The following is a 21,000-nucleotide window of genomic DNA, read 5'->3' as shown; positions in this document are numbered from 1 at the left end:
ACTAATCCTTCCATATGTGTGCCCACCATCCATCTGACTACCGCAAATAAAATAAATGTAACAGAGAGAGTCATGTGTCGAGTTAGAGCCTGCAGCATCATCCTCTTCTCCTCCTCTTCCTCTTTCCGTCTCCTCTCCTGACCATCTGGGCCTCAGATGAACTGCACTAAATAATACATCATCATCATAAGGCCTGTGCACTAATCTCTCCAATAATAGCACACTATAAATCACTTGATTATTTATCATTATATCAATGTCATTACATAAATCTGCCATTTCAGTGAAGTCAGCATATGATTTATTGAAGACGAAGCATTTTGTGGATAAAAGCAATTAGTTTCCTTAAGAAACATTGTAAGAGATTAACAAGAAATACTTCACAGACTGCAGTATGTCTCTGCTACAGCCTATTCCAAATAGATTAATGTTGCAGACCTGTGATGCGTCTTTTTATGCTTATTTCTCTGATATGTTGTAGCAAAAAATGAAATATGAAAATATTGCTAACTATGACAAAATCAGTATCAACCCCCCTACACACATTAGTCCATAGACGCTTGTGTGTGAGAAACCATGATACATCTCATGACTCAGTAAGCTTCATGTTGTCCAAAAGCAATTATTTGCCCCTTTTTTCTTCTATTTTGGCAGATTTAGCAGTGTACTTCCACTTGTCATCAGTTATTTGCTATTAGTTGCTGTAAGCCATCGTGTGGGAGGCATTAGTCTTAAGTTGTTAGGCCACTAGGTCAAAAAAACTGGAAGAAAATGAAGATATTACTGCAACCCAATGTAAATAGCAACATCAAATTCTCATATCTGTAAACATTTCAACTTAATTAAGATTCAATGTCTTGTTTCACTAAAGTTCCATATTTTATGACAATAAATGCAAGTGAACACACTGCCCACTGCTGAAACAACTTTTAGCTAAATAGCTTGAATCAAACGTCATTTTGCATTTAAAAAAGCATCTTTGACATTTGTCATCATATTCTTTTAGCAAATGCATCAAAATATGTTTAACATGTTTATTTAGAGTAACTTTAAAGTGTAATCCTTTCAAACAACCACATGTATTGTAATAGTGCTGTAAGCAGCTATAAATAAAGGCACTAGCAATTAACCCTGATCAGCAGTTTCCATCATCCATTATTTCACCACATTTGTGACCATAGTGAACCGAACGCAGTTAACAATCATTATAATCGATCCGAACTTCTACTTAACTGTGTGTGTCATCAGGATCCATCCTGTTCAAGCGTCCCATTCATCATCTAAGTAGGAAGCTCTACAGTGCATTCTGGAGCAGTGCATTGTGTTTCGAGATAGGCCATTGGGTTGCCCATTCCTCACTGGCATTAAATTGAATTCTGGCTCCTTTATGCAAATCAGGGGCATCTGGTGAGCTAATGTGGCTACTGTTAGACTAGCAATTGGAGTCAGCCTGACTAATCAATAGCAGAAATTACGAGTCAACCAAATAAAACATGTATTAGGTGGTTTAGTTGGCACATTACATCACTTAAAACTATGGAATATTATCAACCATGTTTGCATGAGTTTGCATTTCCTATTCTTACTCAAGATACCGCTCTGTATAGAAAACCCCAGCACTGCTTCTTCAGTACCATGAGCACACACTAGATTTTTGAATCAATCCCACACACATTCTCTTTCTGCCAGAATTACTCACTAGAACACCAAATGTTGAATAATCCATCACCAAATAGTCTCCAACAAATTCACATTTCTCTTCTTTGACGAACGTAAGAAACTTCATTCTAAGTACTGTATTGTAGGCAGCTGGACGTGTTTCAGTTTCTCTCATCTAAGAGGCTTCTTCAGTTCTAACTAACTGGAGGGGAGTTGCAGATTTTTAATTTCTGTGTGGGAATGTCCTTACAGAGTTGTTAAGGACGTGTGAGCTTTGAGTTTCAGAGTCGTTAGGGCCACTTGTATGTTGTTGACCCAACTGCTCTTCATGTGGGTTGATAGGGCAAGGTGAGCTCAGGTGCAACTCAATACTGCACCGTAGGTGGGTGATAACATTTAGAGGTACCATAACCTGGATGACTGAGAACCTTCATCAACGTGTAAGAAACAAGTTAATGACTTAGGAGTCTTAAAAGATCAAACAACATATTTGTGAACTTTTTATATTATGTGTGTTTTTTACATCTCCAGTAGGTACCAATTTACCTCGAGAACCATAGACTAGAGCTATTGAACACATCGTTGGTTTTGGATCTTTTCATGAGATTTGATGAAAGTAAGAAAAAAATGAATAGCAGACTTATCATGCTGCAGATCTAAATCAGGAAAACTTGCTACAGGACTAAAATCTGCAGATCCTGATGTTTAATCTACACCTATGCTTTATAACAATCAAGAAGTATCAAGTCAATGTCAATAACACAGTATAAATAATGGTATGCCATGCAACAAAGGATGTTGCCACTACATGGATGATATCCAACAACCTCAGGCTAACAGGACATCCACTTACATATTTTTTTAATCCTATCTTGTTCTGAAATATGCACATTTTTTGGACTGAAAGTCAGTGTTAATTGCATCAGGTTTGCAGTATGTTTGTTGTTAATGTACAATATATCTGAACAAATACATCTGAACTTGGTGCAGTGAGGATCATGGTTAGTGTGCTGCATATTTCCTCATTATTTCTCCAACAGGATGCTGATTTTGAACTTCAAGTCAGGTCCCAACCCTCTTCAAAGACTTGTATTTCAAAGTTGAAATAGCTGTTGTTGTTTTTTTTTTTCTTTTTTTGCAATCCACAGCATCAGCATGCATTATTTATGAGATCATAAATTAAACCAGGGATGGGCAAACCTGCTCATATTATGACCTTTTAAGAGCTTTTACCAATCCTGTAACATTTGTGAACGCTGGAGGAGAGGAGCCTCTGGTACTGTTAGCCAGAGCTGGGGTTCTGTCTTGCTGCTCAAATGCCACAAAACAGCCGGTGGCTTTGAGCAGAATAATTACATTCTTTATATCGTAAGTCATAATTATAGGAATGTATTCGTATGTTAATGTAACAGCTGTAGACCTATGAGTCAGCATGACTTGGCTGATGTCTCATCAGATTCAAAGCCCTCTCAAGACACAGCAACATAATTCAGATTAAAAACTCATTTTAGTAAGAGGCCTTGTGGAAGTGTATTCAACGTGTGGCAGTTATCCCCCATAATGGAGCTGCTTGCTAATCAATGACCATTCACAGTAGGTGAATGTAACTGTCCAATCTGGCCTTGTCTTAATGTCATGATGTCACAGTTGGAGAACAGGCATGGAGAGAGAAAGAGAAACAGACAAATACAGCGCAGAGGACACATATCTATGTTTGGCACTAATCACTAATCTGTTGTGTTGAGGCAGCAAATGGACTCTGAGGGCCTAATTGTATTTTTCATTAGAATGCGCAATCTCCTCCAAGGCCAGATGAAATATTTCCACTTCTCTCTCTGCAATTTGTACATTCTTCATCTCTTTTGGTAAATGTACTTGTGCCTGCAGGGCGAAATAACTACACAAAGATATGTTTGAAAGAGCATTCTGCAAGGGTCTATAGTCTTCTGCATTAATAGGTGAATGAAGGTATATTGTTTAAAAATCCTAATTGACCTGCACATTTAGCTGAAAAGACCCAAGTACTCTAGTTATGGTCCACATTTCTCTAAATGTAAAAATTGCCTTCTACAGCACAATGAAAAAGCAACGTACCCATGGCAGGAATCAGTTGACACAAGTCCTTTGAGATGATAACTGTCAGATTAGGTGATCATTCAATAAATTCTTGCTACAACATATCTATAAAGCCTGACAGACTTAATGTTGGACTCATGGACGTACAGTGGATTGGATGGATTAAGCCTCATAGGTGGAACCCTGTTGGTTCTGCTGAAAGCTGCTCAAAGGTGCATGAAGCTAAAAAGTACAAAGCCGGAGTATGCCCTTAGAGCATGTATAATTGAGACTTCTGCTGGTCGAGCGGCTAAAATTTACTTTACCCCTCGGCTAACTTGGCAGAACTAAACTGAGTGCAGCACCCAGATAATTTACAGCTTGCACATTACAGTTATCTTTAAGGCCATCTTCCTTCTTTTATCTAATGATTGTCCATTCATTAGATAATCTTGTGAATCACATTTGCAAGATGAACATTAAATAGGCAATAAGAGGTAACGTTAACAGAGTGGAACAGCGGCAAGCATTAACAAGACCGGCTGACAACAGCTAAGAAAAACACACCATAACATTCAACACGTTTAACCTACCAACTCCCAGAACGAGGAAAGCAAATGAGTCCTGCGTGTCTCTGCAGCCCACCCACTGGTAAAACGGCGCTCCTACAGACTGTTCAGATTCAGCTCCTATCGTTACGTAAAGAAAGGAGACATGTTCATAGGCAGGCCTCCTCTGCATGATGATAGGAGATATGCGAGAGGGTGGCGTCCATCCCCGAGGTGAAGTTCGGTGTGTCCAGCGGTAAGATAGCAGTTGTTCAGTTGTTGGGTGTAAAAATCAAAATCAGTGCCTATATTCTGTCCCAGCTACAAAAGAAGAGAAGAGACGGTGGTTGCATTTCATTTATAACGACAACGTGCCGGCTATGCTTCCTGTTAGTTTGTATGTGTGTGCTAACCACATACCTCACGTCGGACAGGTTCAGTACAAAGCTGGCTTTGCCTTGACACTGACCCTTGTCAAAGGATCAGGTCAACCATACGGGACCCAGCAACTGCACCCAGTCACGGGTAAGTGTTGCCACGTTTTTTATAGTATTTATAGTTGCCTATGCATATGGTGAAGTCAGCTGGAAACTGGAAACTACTTAGCTCCGCTTCTGTCTGCTATGCAATGGGATTTGAAGCGAGTATAATGTTAATAACATTGCAAGGTAGCTTGGTGGTCAAAAGTCTGGAAACATGTGCATACTGGGGACAGAGACGATGCGAACAGTGTCCAAGAGTTTGGAGACTGTGTTGAAGACAAACACAGCTTTCACTAGCTGTTAGCCAGTAGCTACATGGTAGTAACTGTAACAACACATGCAAACCAAGTAACATATTCAGACACACTAACCATTCTGAAATGTCCTGCTGCAGCCACAGCGTCTGTATTTCTTCAGGAGCATTTACTTCTGGGTCCGACTCTGGGTCAAACTAGTATGGTTGAAGGACAGCATCTTAGCAAGCCATAGCGTTACATCCTCTCCCTTAGAGGGGCATGTAGCAGGCAAGGCAGGCGTTGACAGACGGAGCTCATTAGCATTTAAGGTGCAGGCACAGAAACAGCCTGCTCTCAGTAGACCGACTTTTAGACAGCTGAAATTCAGGTCCGCAGATGGGTTTGGGGCAATACATTTTGAATACCATTAATAAGCTAGGTATTGGAAAAATTAAGGCATTCATGAGTAATTTTTACTATCCCCAACCCTGAACAAAGATCTGTGTGGGAGCCTGTCCTGTGCAGGGGGCCGGTTCTAACTGGCTGTCTGTCATTTCACACGCTGGCAGAGACACAGGCACCCTGCTCTGAGTAGCAACAGCAGACGAAGACAAACTTTGAAAAGTGTGCTTGTACTTCATGAGAATCTATGCAGACAGTGCTTGTTGCCACAGTACAACATGTCTTTTGTATGGAAGGGAAGGAACATGAGCAATCTTTCAAAACATCTAGTGAAAGTACATCATGTACAGATAGAGAAATGCTCAGTTTTTGATAGTCTAGCTTGTAGATCCTCTCCCATTTCCCCATCTACCTCAGGTATGTTATGTTAGCAGGAGCCCACACAGAGTTAATTACATAATAGAAATATGACAGCCAAATTGCACATAAATAACACGCACTGTTTATAGCCCCAGGGATGGTGCACGTAAACTCCCATGCCATAAACAACTGCACCAGAACAATGCACACCCCCAATGCATAACACAAATTGATAAGTCATCAGAGTCAGCCGCTCCATAATAAAAACATGTCTTACCGTCACGCAGTTATCCATGTCTACCTCTTCATCCTCCTCTTGCTCATATTCCTCTCTGTCCTGTCTTTCTCCCTGGTGTACTGGCTCAGCTGTGTCGCTAACATTAGTGCTAGCAATAGTGCGCTAGTGCTAGCTGAAGCTGCACTTGATTTTAAAAATGGATCAGTCAGTTTGCAGCATTTTTCACCGTCAGTGGCAGTGCCGTGAATGGAGCGTCTAGTGTGGCGAGACGCGGTGCAAATGAAGCGTCGGGAGCATCTGGAGCGGCATGTCTGAAGCGACTCAAATACAGTTGAAAATATCGAACTTTTCAGGCAGCATCATGCCACGACATCCAATCAGCGACAAGTTTAAGCCGATGACGTCACTTCCCTCATATACAGTTGTTTACATTCAGACCAACATGGAGGAGAAGCTAATTGTAGCTGTTTGTGGGCACGTTTCTGGGACTTGTACAGCAGGTACAGTGCACACTGGTGATATCAGCCATTATCGACGTGGAAAGAGAGCTAGTTGAGAAATACTGGTTCAAAAATGAGGGGGCAAGCTTTTTTTTTTTTTCCCAAGCATCAAGCACGACAAGCGAGTGAATGACGCGAATAGTCCAAAATGATCAAGCGACGCTATGCAAACAAAAAAAACCCTAAAAAAACAAATAATCAAATAAAAAAATGCAGGTTGATTTGTTTTATTTTAAACCACATCTGAATAAGAAATTTGCTACAAAACAATGTAGACTGATATAAAACTTTGTGACTATAAACGGTAACCATGAGTGTGATATAGAGACTCACATGGTATATAAATAGTGATTACATTCTAAAACCCTTTAACGTAAAGGAATTGGAGAAATGTGGCTTTCTTTTAGAGCAAGGACGTTACTGATGCTTGAAAGTGGGCTGAGAGAAACAATCTTAGGGCCTCTTTCTGACGGGTCGGCCGGCCCAAACGGCCCACGTGAGCCAGCAGCCCCTCTGGCATTTGCCCAAATTCCAGATTACCAGTCCGTCAATTGCCAGTAGTAACCATTAGTCAGCTGAATGTTTAGTATCACATTTAGTATCACAAGAATTCATCACGCCATGAATTCTTCTTGACATGGTGAAAGCATTATCCAAACTGTCCTTCTGATATGTCCAGACTCCATTTTATTATTACATCCAGCAAAAAGGTTACTAATTTAGTTGTTTTATGAATGACAGCTTGAATGATGCTTTCACCATTTCAACATAACGCCCTCTGATCTCTCATGTACAAATCCCTCCACATATAAATCAGATTAACTCAGGTGGCCATTGGCTCCAAGGCTCAGAGAGAAGCGGGTGAACAACAACAGTGATGAGCATCACAAGGGAATACTGAGAGACCCAAGCGCTCAACACAAACGCTCAACACAGAGTTTTCCCAGATTTATTTATTCATTGGGCTCTCTTTGTGTCAACACACCTGCCAAAAGTACTCATCAATAGTCATGGATCAAATGCACCATAAAACACACAGTATGTCATGGGAGTTCCAGACTGTGTATGTTAAGTAGACCTTTGTAATTTGGGGTAACCAGTGTTTCTAGTGCTGATGTAAAGAGCCACTGACAGCTCACAGAAAATCCATTAGCTGATGTTGGTACATTAAAGAGACGCAAATGCTGCGCCTCTTATGTAGTTTGCTTCAGTGAGCAGTAAGCATTTAGTTAAAGGGTAGAGGCAATTTTCTGCACCTATCCCCAGAACATTAAAAGATAACTGCCGCCATCTCTCAACACTGCATGCAGCACCAACTCTCAGTTGAAATCAATGGGTAAGGTGCCGTTTGCCATCAGCACCTTCCTCTCAAAATATTGTTAAAAGAAACAATTCAGGTTTAAAGCTTGAGTCTTATATTTATAGTTTTGTCCATCATTTCTGTCACAGTCCCCAGCAGTCAGTGGAAGTGAACCATGGTGAAACTTAGGTCTTGAAAAACTGGAAACTAGAAATGTTTGTGTTGTATGCTAGTTGATCATTAATTTCTTTAATGAATGCTTCCTCTAGCAGGGAAAATGGGATACCAACTGTGGTGAGCTGCTACTGCCGAATAAACATACAAAAACAAAGGAAACTTGGCATCAGAAGCATTTATCCTCCTCCTTCTGCTCCTGCTCTCACTTAAGCATGAGGGTCTGGCAAAGCCAACACTGTACTGCAGTGTGTGTGTGTGTGTGTGTGTGTGTGTGTGTGTGTGTGTGTGTGTGTGTGTGTGTGTGTGTGTGTGTGTGTGTAATTCATTAGAAAAAATGCTAGTCGGTATGAACCTATGCTGTCTGACATTATGTACAGGAATATCCTCATGTAGAATTTGTGTGGAATGGATAGATCAGTGTGTAGCTAGATCTAGATTCAGCTCATGACGTCAGTATACTCACAAAGGAGTGAGTATGTGTTTGTGGTTGTGACATTATGGACATGAATGACACAGAAAATGAGAGTTATACTAAACACTTTCAAGGACATTCAGGTGTAAACTTGCATATTACAACCTCACACAAGAACCTTTGTAGATGCTCATCTTAAACCTCTGTTTTGATAGGCTTCCTTCTACAGCAGTGTCAGTGGTGATATTAGGAGACCTGACAAAACGTGAATATACGACAGCTGTCAACTCTGACACTACAGAGCCAAACAACAACAGATGTGGTCTGACATGAAGTTAGATAACAAAAATATCTTGTCAAAGCAAAACAGTCCATGATTAAAATGTAACAATGTAAATAATGGTGCATTTGAGGATCCTTGAAAAATCCTCTGATGGGGACTGGAGTCTACTGAACACAGGTTTCTTCTGTTGCACAGGTTGTACTGCAAAGTTACACCTGATCCAGCCACAGACAGGTTAGTCTCTTTCATGACAACTTAGGAAATTCTTAGTTTACCAAATCAGGTCAGGTTTCCCAATGCTAATTTAGATACTTGAAAATGTATGATGGGTTATATTCTTTATAATTGTGGACCTGCTAGGTGTCCAACAGGATCAGACAAATATTGGAATGCATAAAAGGCCACTGTCAATCTACATACACATTCCCACTTCCGGACTAAACAGTACATATATATATATTTAATAAATACCTGAGAGCACTTCCCAGAAATACTGCAAGTCCATTATGGGGATGGTATCTCTCCTTCAGCCAATTTATAGAAGCCAATTTTCTCCCATACACTGAACTTTTGAAAGAAAGCTGTCTGTTATGAATTATAAGAGAATGCACCACATAGCATTTAGAAAGGTGTCTGGACGGTTGTGTCGATGACCATAGCTATTCACGAAAATCAGCTGTATGGACTGTCCGTAATCTAAAGCTAGCCATAAGCCTGAGACTTACCGAGGAAGCGGAAGGTCCTGCGCACCAGCGGGTTAAGATAACAGCAGTCCCCTGTGGCCACTGTCTTCTCTGACCGGTCAAATTCTTTGGATGTGTACTGGACCAGGAACAGCACAGTCTCCGTTATTGTGATCTGATTGAAAGCAAGCCAGAGACATAAAAAGAAAATTCAAATGATGAAACGGTTTATTTGTGAGTCGGCGTTGGCAGCACCATTTTCTGACACACAGCCCAGAGCTTGTGTGACTGATTTGTCAGTGGGCTCCATCTGTACAGTCACAGCTGTGGAATACACAGGAACATATGGAAGAGGGGATGTCAGTTCACATTACAGTGAGAGAAGAAGCAGAGGAATGTCGTGTACGTAGGTTTATTTTTTTTGTTTTATTTATTCATTTTTTTTTAATTTTTTTTTTGTGAAAAATTAGATCTGATCCAAAGTTCTATCTATCCCGTCTGAAACAGTGGGACATAGTTTATTTGTTGGGACTTTGTAGGGCAGATTAATACATGTTTAATGCTTTAGTGAGTACCATTGGACGGTGCAGCAGGGACTGAGTCAAAATAAACTATTCTGTGTGTATTCATGTTATAAAAGAAACATGTCACCTACTGGAACAGTGTGTGTCTCGTTCAGCCCACTAGTGCATTGCCCGTAGGAAGTATGTATTCCTATACAGAAGTGGGAGGTTGAGAAGCTTTTTCATGGATGGCCAAATGATGCTGTGTTTGAAAGTGGGACATCAGGGATATTTAGGTTTGTATTGAAATTCGATATTCCAAGGTATAATTGACCGTTTTTGACTTTTTTTGATGTTTCCATTATATTTCACCCTAATAACTATTTACCTTGCCTTGCTTGGTGTCATTACTTTCAGCACAACCTCACATGTGTGATTGTACAGTTATTCCTTCATTTTGACATACTGTATTCACACAAAAACACATAAAATCCGAGTAGGAAAAAGTTGGATTTTTTACTGTGAAAAGCACAAATATGTTTAACAAACCATTTTTATTACTTATAATGCAAATATGAATCTTTGTTTGCTAAATTTGTGCAAAAGTGTTCGAAACTTACAAAGTAGTATATAACTATTTACATTTAAATGCAGACAATGCCTCAGGCTCAGGCACTGCCTGCTCCACATTGAGCCATCTCCTCATTGTTTTGACTCACAGCACAAAAAAACAACTCCACTACACACTAAACACACTACACCAAACACTACATAACACGCTAACTGTATACTCCAAACATGCTGTATGTCACAAATCTCGCTGTCTCTATCACAACACTGCTGCTGTCACTCTTTTGCCTCTGTCCCTCCCACAACTTCCCCTGTTCCTCAGCAACCAAATCACGTGGTTTGCCATCTAATTTTGTGATTGGTTGGTGTGGTGCCTTTTTCCACCAATAGAAACATGTTTTCTTGCCTGCAAGCACTTGCTGCTTGTGGACACTTTCGGGCAAAAGCCCATTTTTACCAATTCCAGTTTGTCGTCCCCACGTGTCCGGATCTCCTCGTTTAGTCTCAGTATATCCACAACAGTCAGTTTAGCTGCAGAGAACGGGACTGAACTGCCGGCAAATCCACTTTTTTTCTCAAGGTATGTTATGGGGGTGAGCTCTGCAGTGATTGGCTCTGGTGAACACATGGCTACGGTGTGCAGTGATTGGCTCTGGTACGTAATGACAATGGTGGCTATGGTTGACAATGCTAGCGGAATTCGTAAAGCATCTCTGAAATAATTTATTAATGGTATCATTGTAGTCCAAACAAATGTGACATTGCACACCCTTGAACCACGCAGCAGTCATGTTGAAACTCTCAGGTCAGTCTGATCCTGATCTGAAGAGATATTTGAGGCACACATACACACACACACACACACACACACACACACACAGATTCCTTGCTTTTATAGAGAGATGACTCACTGAACTTGAAAATAGGGAACTGTGGTCTCTTAGTTAATCCATTCATGCATGACATAACTACTTATTATGTTACAGTATTACTACTTAGGATTTTGATCATGTCAGGTCACATCAGTGATAATTCACATAGCCACTAGAGTTCCCAATAAGTCAACATCATTTTATTCAAGCGATAAAGCAAATGAATTTCTCTTTCCTTTTCAACTGGGAGGACATAACCACACTAAGCTAGGGTAGGGTTGTCAGTTGTGTAAGGTAATGGGGCACGCCTGCTTGGTGCAGCCCACACAAAATGATACATTCTATAAAAAATGTATCATAATAGTGCAAAATCAACCTTAGCAACTTGACATTTCAGCCTCCCAATGATCAGAATGAGCTTTAAAACTTCCATAATGTATCTATTTGTATGTTACCAAAATCAGTGCCATGTCAATATGTGACAGCTGCTGCACTTTGCTGCCAAATGCTTCACAGCTTGCCAGGCCCATTACACCCGCTGCTGTTATCAATGAGACTGCAGCGACTTCAGACATACTGACAACCACCAGTTCAACATTGTCTGTAGGAGTGCAATGGATAACAACACAGATTGTGTCATGGTTTTAAATCACAGATTGAATCAGTTTACAGATCAGAATAGTGTCGTCACGATACCAAAATTATGACGGTATGATACCTGCCTAAAATATCTCGATACTGATACTGAAACAATACCGAGGCGGAAAACTAGAACATCATCAAAAGTAATGGAATGAAATATCAGATGTCAGAATGTAGAAGTTAAAATGATTTATTTCTTTTTATTAAGGGTTAGGGTTAAACACTTCAAAAGTCAAAATAAATATATATAGTTTTGTAAAAGCTGCTGAGCTTTATAGCTTCTGTATCCAAAAAGACAAGTGTCATCTTGTTTTGTTCATTTGTCTTGTTTGCTTTCAGAGATTATTAAATAACCTGATTTTTCATTTCAGTGCTTATACTAGAAAAAAAAAATAACAGCACATTAACTACAATTTTATTCAGCATAAAAATAATGAACATAAATGACATTAACTGTAAATCTGGCAATTCATAAAATAAGACAATACTTTATTCGTCCCACAAAGGGGAAATTTGCAATTTGCACTTCATGTTGATGAAGTTCAAACCCTGGATTATTAGCCTGCAAACTACATTAGTGCACTAAAGTACAACACAAATGACCCAGTCCTGGTGGAGGTCGGTGCTCTAATCGGACCATTTTCTAATAATATAAGTTACAATATATATTGTAAATTATTGACAAAAATGTATGCTATGATTATATTACTAGTACTGATTGACTTTAAACAGATAATTTATAAGTGGTGTTGTTGATCAGCATACTTGTAAACACCAGTGCATGTTATGGTAAAGTTCATGTTACCAGTGTGAACGTTTGCATACAGAGATGTGTGGAACCACATCGGACTATTAAACTGTTAACTTTACCCCTGACTGCCTTGTGCAACTCTGATGGTGAAAAAAGTTGACATCCATCCGGGTGGTATTTAACGTTATGTTATCTATCGCTAACCTGCAGCAACTCTTTGAACTCTTTGAACAAGTCCGCATGTCTTCCAGCTGAAATCGGCGTGAGTGCTCCTGCCAACCGTCCGAGGTATGTTAAAAAAGTAGAAGCACGGAGCGAAATATGGAAATATTTAGCCGACAGTAAGGGCAAGCCCACAGACACCACAAGGCCCGTCTGTAAATGATGATTTAAATCTGTAATGACTGAGGGATCCAACACATCTGTCTAGCTCTGCTCTGTGACTATCTGTCACCGTGAAACCACGCCCACTCTGGCTCCAGGCAGTGAGGAAGCAGGGAGAAGCTGCCCACACAGACACGCTTCCCCGCTGTCGCACAAAGTTCAAGTACCATCACTAAGGCCCCGTCCACACGGACGAAAACAATCTCTTTTTTCTCCGTCTTCCTCGTCATCGCTTTAAAAGTATTTGCGTCCACATGGATCCACTGAAAATGACCGAAAACGCTGTAGTTCATACTCCACGCCTATAGGGTGGTGCTTGGCATTCACCAAAAAACGGAGAAGAAGACAAGGAGCATGCACATTAAGCGTGCGTGCTGTAAACAAACAGACAGTAGACAGAGAAACCGAACACAACAAGAAGAAGATGAAAATGGCTAGTGCAAGGAAACCAAAATCTTTTGTGTGGACCGATAATGAGGTTGAACTGCTTCTGCAACTCACAGTCACTACAAGGCATGTAAATTGCAAGAAAGGCTCAATATCTTCTGCGGTACGAACACGAGCATGAAGTCCGCCATTGTTGTTATGAGACACCGCGGGGTTCAGAGGTCAGAGGCAAGAGGTCGAGGCGTCATTGTTTCAGAAAGTATGCAAATTCGCTGTTCACATGAAACTGGGAGGGCTGCGTTTTTCGGATTTCTCCACCCTGAGACCTGTTTTCAAATAAAGTGTGCTTTCAGGTGCTGCATTTTCAGGATCTGTGTGGATGGTCAGCCAAAACAATGCAATACGTGTGCATTTTCACAAAAGAGTGTTTTCATGTGGACAGCCCCTAATAAAACCTCAAAAAGTATTGTTTTTAACGGCTGGATACTGCAGTACCTTTCTTGTAACAGTTTACCGTGCAACACTAGATCAGAAAAAATCAGGGCCCATATTCACAAAGACTTTTATCTTAGCATTAGGAGTACTCCTCAATCGGACTAAAAGTTTTTTTATGTAGGAGTCGTTTCTTAAAAGTAATTCACAAAGCCACTGAGACCTACTTTGAGTTATGAAAACAGTGAACCCCTAAACTAGAAGTAACTCTCTGTTGCTATGGATGACGTCATTTTAAAAGAACGTACTTAGAAGCAGTGACAATGGTGATTGGTTGTTGAGTGACAGGGCAGCCCATTGAAAAGTTATTTAGGCTGCACAATGCATGAAGTGAAAATAAGGAAGTTGCCTACAAGCCCATGACAAAGCCTATGAAAAGGTATTGGATAAAGAAATGTATTTATGAGGAGAATTAAATGCACCCCCCACCCCCACCCCAAAGAAAAGCACTTTGGCCAAATAAAAATTAGAAGATTGCGATGAAAAACGTGAATTGCCAATAAAAGTGCCATTTGCTTAAAAAGCTGCATCAAGCGGACCCGGGTTCGACTCCCGGCCCGGGTCCCTTTGCTGCGTGTCACTCCCCATCTCTTACCCTGTTTCCTGTCTAACTCTTCAGCTGTTCTATCAATAAAGCCAGAAAAGGCCAAAAAAATACTTTAAAAAAAAAAAAAAGCTGCATCAAACCACTCTCCATCAAAATTTGGGAATTGTGTGTTGATCCGGGCCATTTCGCAACAATGTCCAGTATATTAGTCAATATGTGTATTAATGGAATGCAACTTTTTTTCCGATGACAAATGGGACTAATATAACCTGGGGACCTCCTGTAATTTGTAATAATTGTGGAGGTTGCCTGTGATCTTAATCCCGTGCGAATCTGCTATGCCCGTAATTTGTAAAGTAAAAATTCCATTGCAAATTACCTATCACATTTCACCAAACACAGAGGTCATTTGATAAAATTAGTCCCGTGCGAATCAGCATCTCTGTGATTTGGGGTCATTTTTTTTCTTAAGGTTTTTTTTTGTGTTTTCCACACTTTTTTCTGCCTTTTTCCTGGTCGAGAATTATGGAGGCTGCATTGGGAATTATAAATGAAAGTTTTGACAGCATTTTTGGCGCAAATTCAGGAGGCTTAGAAGAGCGAAATCTCAAAAGATGATTAGATGGATTACATGCATGGCAGCATGCAGTAAGGAACACTTTTCCATCTTTCAACAGGCTCACCAGCTATTATATTAAAAATATCCATATCTAACCATGTGCGATCGAACCAGGGCATAATGTCAGTAAATTAAGTTAAAACACAGACTCTTATCCCGTGTGAATGCACCGCACAAAACACAGACATGATGAGGTAATTTCTAAATCACTTGAGGTCCCCAAGTAATACTAGTCCTGTGTGAAGAGCTGCATTTTCCCAGTAGCCAAATACCGGAGTGGTATTTTAACTCCGGCGTTACTGGATTGTTACGGATGGTGGGGGAAGTTATTGCATCCCTCACCAACTAAATAACAACTTAAATCCCTTCGCGGTCCACCCGACATTGTTTTAATAACTCCCTGTCGTTTAGCATCTCCAAAACATTCGGCTGTGACTAGGTCTTAGCGAGTTAAGAGTCCTCTGGACTAAGTCTCCCAGACTTAGGTGCTACTTTTAAGCCTAAAATGTTTTGTGAATAACTAAAAAATTAGGAGTCCTAAAGTTACGACTGACACGCCCATTAATTTTAGGAGTTGCTCCTTAATTCGCCTATTAGGAGCTACTTTTAACGTTAAGATTCTTTGTGAATACGGGCCCAGGTCGACAAACGTATCTTTGATTTTAATTTATTCTGTAAACAATAAAAGCAAAGACTTTTTGTCTTAAATGAACACAACTAATTACAGTTGTTCTTGTGCCCTGCACCAACACGAACACAGATCCCAGTGTATCTCTGTGACTACCAACAACTTGAAGTGAAGGCAAGTCAATTTTAGTTTTAGCATGATTAACCCCTTCGCACCCACCTTTGTTGGTAATTTTCGCCTAATTAGCATACCCAAATGGAAAAGCTTATAACACAACAACTACAAGTCCCAGATGGATGTATGATACTTCACTTGAAAGCTGAGAACCTCTAGTTTCTGACAATGTGCTTACCCAGCATGTACCATACACACAACCTAAATGACATCAGTTCAAACATGGCTCTAAAACATTTTTTTTTCTTCGAAAAAAATAGGTCATTTTTGAATAACAATAACTCAGATGTGCTTTAGGTAAGGCATATGGCAATATACCACATACCTTCTACATCTTGTCAACTACACCTGGATGAAATTTCAGACTTCTAGGCCTAACCTTATGGGAGTTATGGAGTTTTTAGTTTGTGGTGTCACTGGCGTCCACAAACCTCTCCAAAACGTCTCCAAATGGCCAAATTGTGCCAAATGCTTTTTCTCACTTCTGTGACACTGGAAACATTACTGAAGCATTTTGGTGACTATAAAGCCTTCCTCCATGATTCAAAACATAATTTTTTCACACATTCATTTGATGGGTGGTCGGAGGGGTTTCCACACACTTCTAGGTGGCCATATTGAGATATTGTCATGCGACAAGACACTACAGAATAGTAACCATTATACAAAAATGACATACTGAAGTGAATTTCAAACAAGGCTTTTATTATCTTTCAATATACTAATACTGTATGTACGCAGCGGGGGAGGTAGCACTGGTGGATGCAGAGGAGGATCGTTGGCACTTCTGATGACCGCCTTCAGCAGGAGAGGGGGTTGGGCGTCTGACTGTCTCACTTTCAGGCTCCCAATCCACGTCACTGTCTTCAGACTGTGACCTACAAAACACAATGCAATGCACAAATGTTACCAAATATAATGAAAAATGAAAAAATATATAAATGCAATTCAATAGGGTGCTATTTACATAGGAAATAAATAAACACAGATATATGATATTACATATTACACAAAAACATCAGGAAAGTAACCGTACATAAACAGAATAATTGAATTGGGGGAATATTCCCAGTGTCCGGTCAGTGAAAAAGATCTAATTCAATGTGTTTACAAGCTTGATAAAAAAAAATCTAAATAAAAAGGAATTAGAGGCTCAAAGAGAATTACATCATAGGACAGAATTACAAGGATTACATAGCTTTGGTTGAGTAGTTGAGGCTAGCTAGCTAGCTAGGCTAATTAGCCCCTGGGGCCCTAACCATTTAGCGTCATTTATGAAATGCTAATGTTTACTGTACTGTTCACTGTAAGCATAAGAACCCCTTCCCACTAACTTTAATTCAAATCTCACTCATGGCTAAATAAATAAATCAAACATCATCAATGATAACGGTACTCACCGATCTAAGATGTCGTCGAGGCCCTTAGCAAACATCTCCTCTCTCTCAGAGTCCTACTCACTGTCTACAGTTTCATCAGATGATGCCATGATCCATTCCAGGTCTTCTTCTCGGACATATTTAGTGTTTTTTGTGGATTTCGCCATTGTAAACTGTGAAAACTGCCGTCCATTAAAATTTAAATGTCCGCTGCGAGTGCGTCTGCTGCGTAAAGTTAGCCCGCTAGCTGCCAGACGCAGCGATATTCCTCGGCTCGTACAAAACGGACCTGGGCACGCCTACCATCGTTGGAAAGGTAAAATAATTGGCTAGAAGCCTGAGTGATTGACATGTTGATAGCCAAAACGCTATCCCTGTACTAAGGCGGCAAATAACAGTAGACAAAGCCGATTGGCCCTTTAAACAAGGAGCGCTCCATGTACTTCACGGGCTGTGCTGGGCTGAAAACTGAACGGAAAAAGATGGGGACACTTTTGTTTTGTAGCCAGCAAAGTGATGAAAACAAGCACACCCAACAACACAATACAGGAACTAGAGAAAATAAACATACGGCCGGCGAAGTCTGGATTTTATTTGACAAACAAAGTCGGTAGACGGTAAACAAATGGACTTTACAGGACGATATTCACAAGCTGGAATAATTTTATGAAAAACCATTTTGATGCTTTTGATCAGTGGATTCTTACGGACAACTGGAATATAAATAATTGAGGATCGGACACATATTACGGCTTTATGGCCGCGTCAAAGGTAGGGAGTCGCCGTGCGTTTCTTGTATCTCACGTTTACCATGCTGGTAAATATAAATGATTTATGGTTTAGTGCTCATGATTTCTGCAAAATCAACTGGATGAATGAATTGCTGAGATTCTACCCTTTCCAACGACGTATAGTATGTCCGTAATGATGAAAGCTGAAGCGAGTTACGTCACTGCGCAGTGTAGAAAACAGTCAGTTATCTGCAATCGCCCGCCGGCGGGCGGGTGGGTGCGTAATCCAAAATTTTCCTAAACAGGCTTCACTAGCTGTTCAACATGCTGTTACTAGCACTGCATTATACTGTACAATATACTACGTAAGTCAAATCCATTGTCTTGTATTATGTAATAATAAAACAACATAAACACACACAAATATTATTGTTAATTAATCTGTATATTTTCAATCACTAGATCAGTGAAAGGTGCAGGTTGCAATAGACCCATCACTGCCACAGGACACTATAGTCACCAATGTGTGTTACATTTTCATTTAGGGCATTTAGCATGTGCATATCACAAGAGAGAAACCATGACATATCATCGTTGATAGAGTAAAAAATAATATAGAAACAACTGTCAAGCCCTCATCTGAGGAAAGTAACTGCTGTTTATCAAAGATGCAATTAGTGCTATGATTGAAGTGCTAACAATACAAACATACAAATGAGTGGGTTGGGGGGAGTCATGGTATGCAGGGTTGAGGTGAAGTCTAAACAGAGGAGTCTTGAGTCTTTTGCGGGAGATGGAGTGCGATTACACTGTCCTGACATTGGTCGGGAGTTTGTTCCACTGTAGTGTAAAATAATCATAGTAAGCAGATAGTGGCAAATAAAGTTCTACCACACTCAGCCTTGAGGACTCCTGGTGACATTTTTGGTCTTTGAAATCTTTTGGACCAATTGAGGAAAGAGAAGTCGATATATAACACCACCACTTGCCAAAACAGAGAACAGTTGCTACTTCACTGAGCGGGCTTTGTTTGCTCTCAGCAATGGGGGTACCAGCCAGCCAGCTGATGTGCTCTCGCTGGGGTGTGTGGTCTGACCAGTGTTAGGAAGCGGATGGATGCACTTCCGTTGACGGCATGGAAGGGGGCCACAACAGGAAGCCAGTGGAGGTCTCGGAGGAGGGGGTCACATGGGAGAATTTGGGTTGATTGAAAACGAGGCATACAACAGCTGGATACGGTACATGCATGGGCAGTCTTTCCCCAGGATGAATGATGTGTGTCGCAGCATGAGTGCTGGAGGAGGATAAGAGAGGAACAGTTGGGTGTCATCAGCATAACAGTGGTAAGAGAATCCATGTGATGTGATTTGCAGGGCCTAGTGATCTAGTGTATATTGCAAACAAAAGCGGTCCTGATACAGCAGCTTCCAGAAAGCAGGGTTTGGACAAGGAGCCGTCTCATGTGATCTGAAAGGTGCGGTTTGTCAGGTATGATGTGAACCAGTTTAGAGTCAGCAATGCCAAGTTCAGCCACAGTGGAGAGGAGGATTTTGTGGTTGACTGTGTCAAATGATGATAAGTTGAAAAGAATGAGGACTGACGAGTGGGATGAGGCTCTGGTGGCACCAAGCGACAGTTACTGTGAGGAGGGCTGTCTCAGTGGAGTGACCAGTCCTGAAGGCTGACTGATGAGGGTCAAGGAGGTCATTTTCTGTTGGTTGCAGACTGCATGTTCCTGGGTTATAGAAAGGAATGAAAGACGAGATACAGATCTGTAGTTTCGGATGTCAGCTGAGTCTTGGATTTCTTTAGGAGTAGCTTTACAGTGGCTGTATTGAAAGGAGCTGGAATAATTCCTGAAGTGAGGGAGGTCATGAGAGATGTTTTGGAGAAGGGGGGAGGGGATTGGGTCCAGGGAACAGGTGGTGGCATGGTTAGATGTCGCTAGTTTGAGAACATCTTCAGAGGAGAGAGAGCTGAAGCAGGTAAGGCCATCATAGGTGAGGGTCAGAGGAGGTGCTTTCTGGATGGGCATAGAAGTAAATGAGGAGCTGGTGTCTTTTACTTTCTTGGTAAGTTGCAAATTCATCAGCAGTGAGAGAGGAAGGAGGGGGAGGGGTAGGGGTGAGGAGAGAAGAGAATAAGGAAAATAGTTTACTGGGGTTGGAGGCAGAGGAGTTGATTTTGACAGGTAGAAGTCAGATGCTTAATACCATTGAGGTGAAGTCAGAGAGGAGGTGGTGGTAGTGAGCAAGGTGATTTTCTTCATTTTCTTTCAGCTGCTCGTAGCACCGATCTATTGGTTCTCAGAGATTCAGACAGCCAGGGAGAAGATTGTGTTGGTTGGGAGGTGAGGGGACAGAAAGAGAAGAGTAGGAGAGGGAGGATGGTAGAGTGGAGGAGGCTTCCTCAATAGACATTCGAGCAAATTAGTCTGTGGATGGTAGTGGGGAAAGAACAGTAGAGGAGAGCACAGAGGGATTTCACATTGTGGCAGGTGGTGGCCATGTGAGGTGTAGGGGTGAGGGAAGTGGTAAATTTTAAGGGGAGAGAGAAAATGACAGTATGGTGGTCAGACACAGACAGCGGGTTAACGGAGAGTGCCGAGGTACTATACGACCTTGAGAAGAGAAGGTCGAGTTGGTTCTCGGCCCTGTGGGTCGGTGGAGAGGGACAGGGAGGGTGATACATCACCGCAATGTTGAGTTCAAAAGGAAGTGTGACAGAGCATGGAATTCAAAAGCAGATCTGGGTAGGTGGTCCAGGGAAGGACCTGGTAGGACCACATGGGGGAGATGAGGAGGCCAGTTCCACCTCCTTGACCTGTTTACCTTGGGGTGTGTGAGTGTTCTCATTTATACTACTTTTACAACATAACTGTCCTGTATATTCAGGGTTAAACATGGGTAAACCTGCTAAAAAGTGGGATTTCACTTTTTTTCCCTTGTTAAGTTCATAGCAGAAGACGAGTTAGCCTTTTTATTTG

General features: G+C 41.0%; 1 protein-coding gene across 1 annotated transcript in view; it reads right to left on the bottom strand.

Annotated features, from left to right (window-relative positions):
• The window catches only part of plppr5b (phospholipid phosphatase related 5b), a 213,505-nt gene that overhangs the window by 83,582 nt on the left and 108,923 nt on the right, over positions 1–21,000 (bottom strand). The window contains exon 5 of the mRNA XM_037079453.1: positions 9,378–9,510. Within this exon, the coding sequence (XP_036935348.1) occupies positions 9,378–9,510 (133 nt within the window). The remainder of the gene's footprint in view (positions 1–9,377; positions 9,511–21,000) is intronic.

Source organism: Acanthopagrus latus, chromosome 19 (genome assembly GCF_904848185.1).
Source record: "Acanthopagrus latus isolate v.2019 chromosome 19, fAcaLat1.1, whole genome shotgun sequence".
In the NCBI taxonomy this organism is placed as follows: Eukaryota; Metazoa; Chordata; class Actinopteri; order Spariformes; family Sparidae; genus Acanthopagrus; species Acanthopagrus latus.
This window is presented reverse-complemented; position numbering and strand designations above follow the sequence as displayed.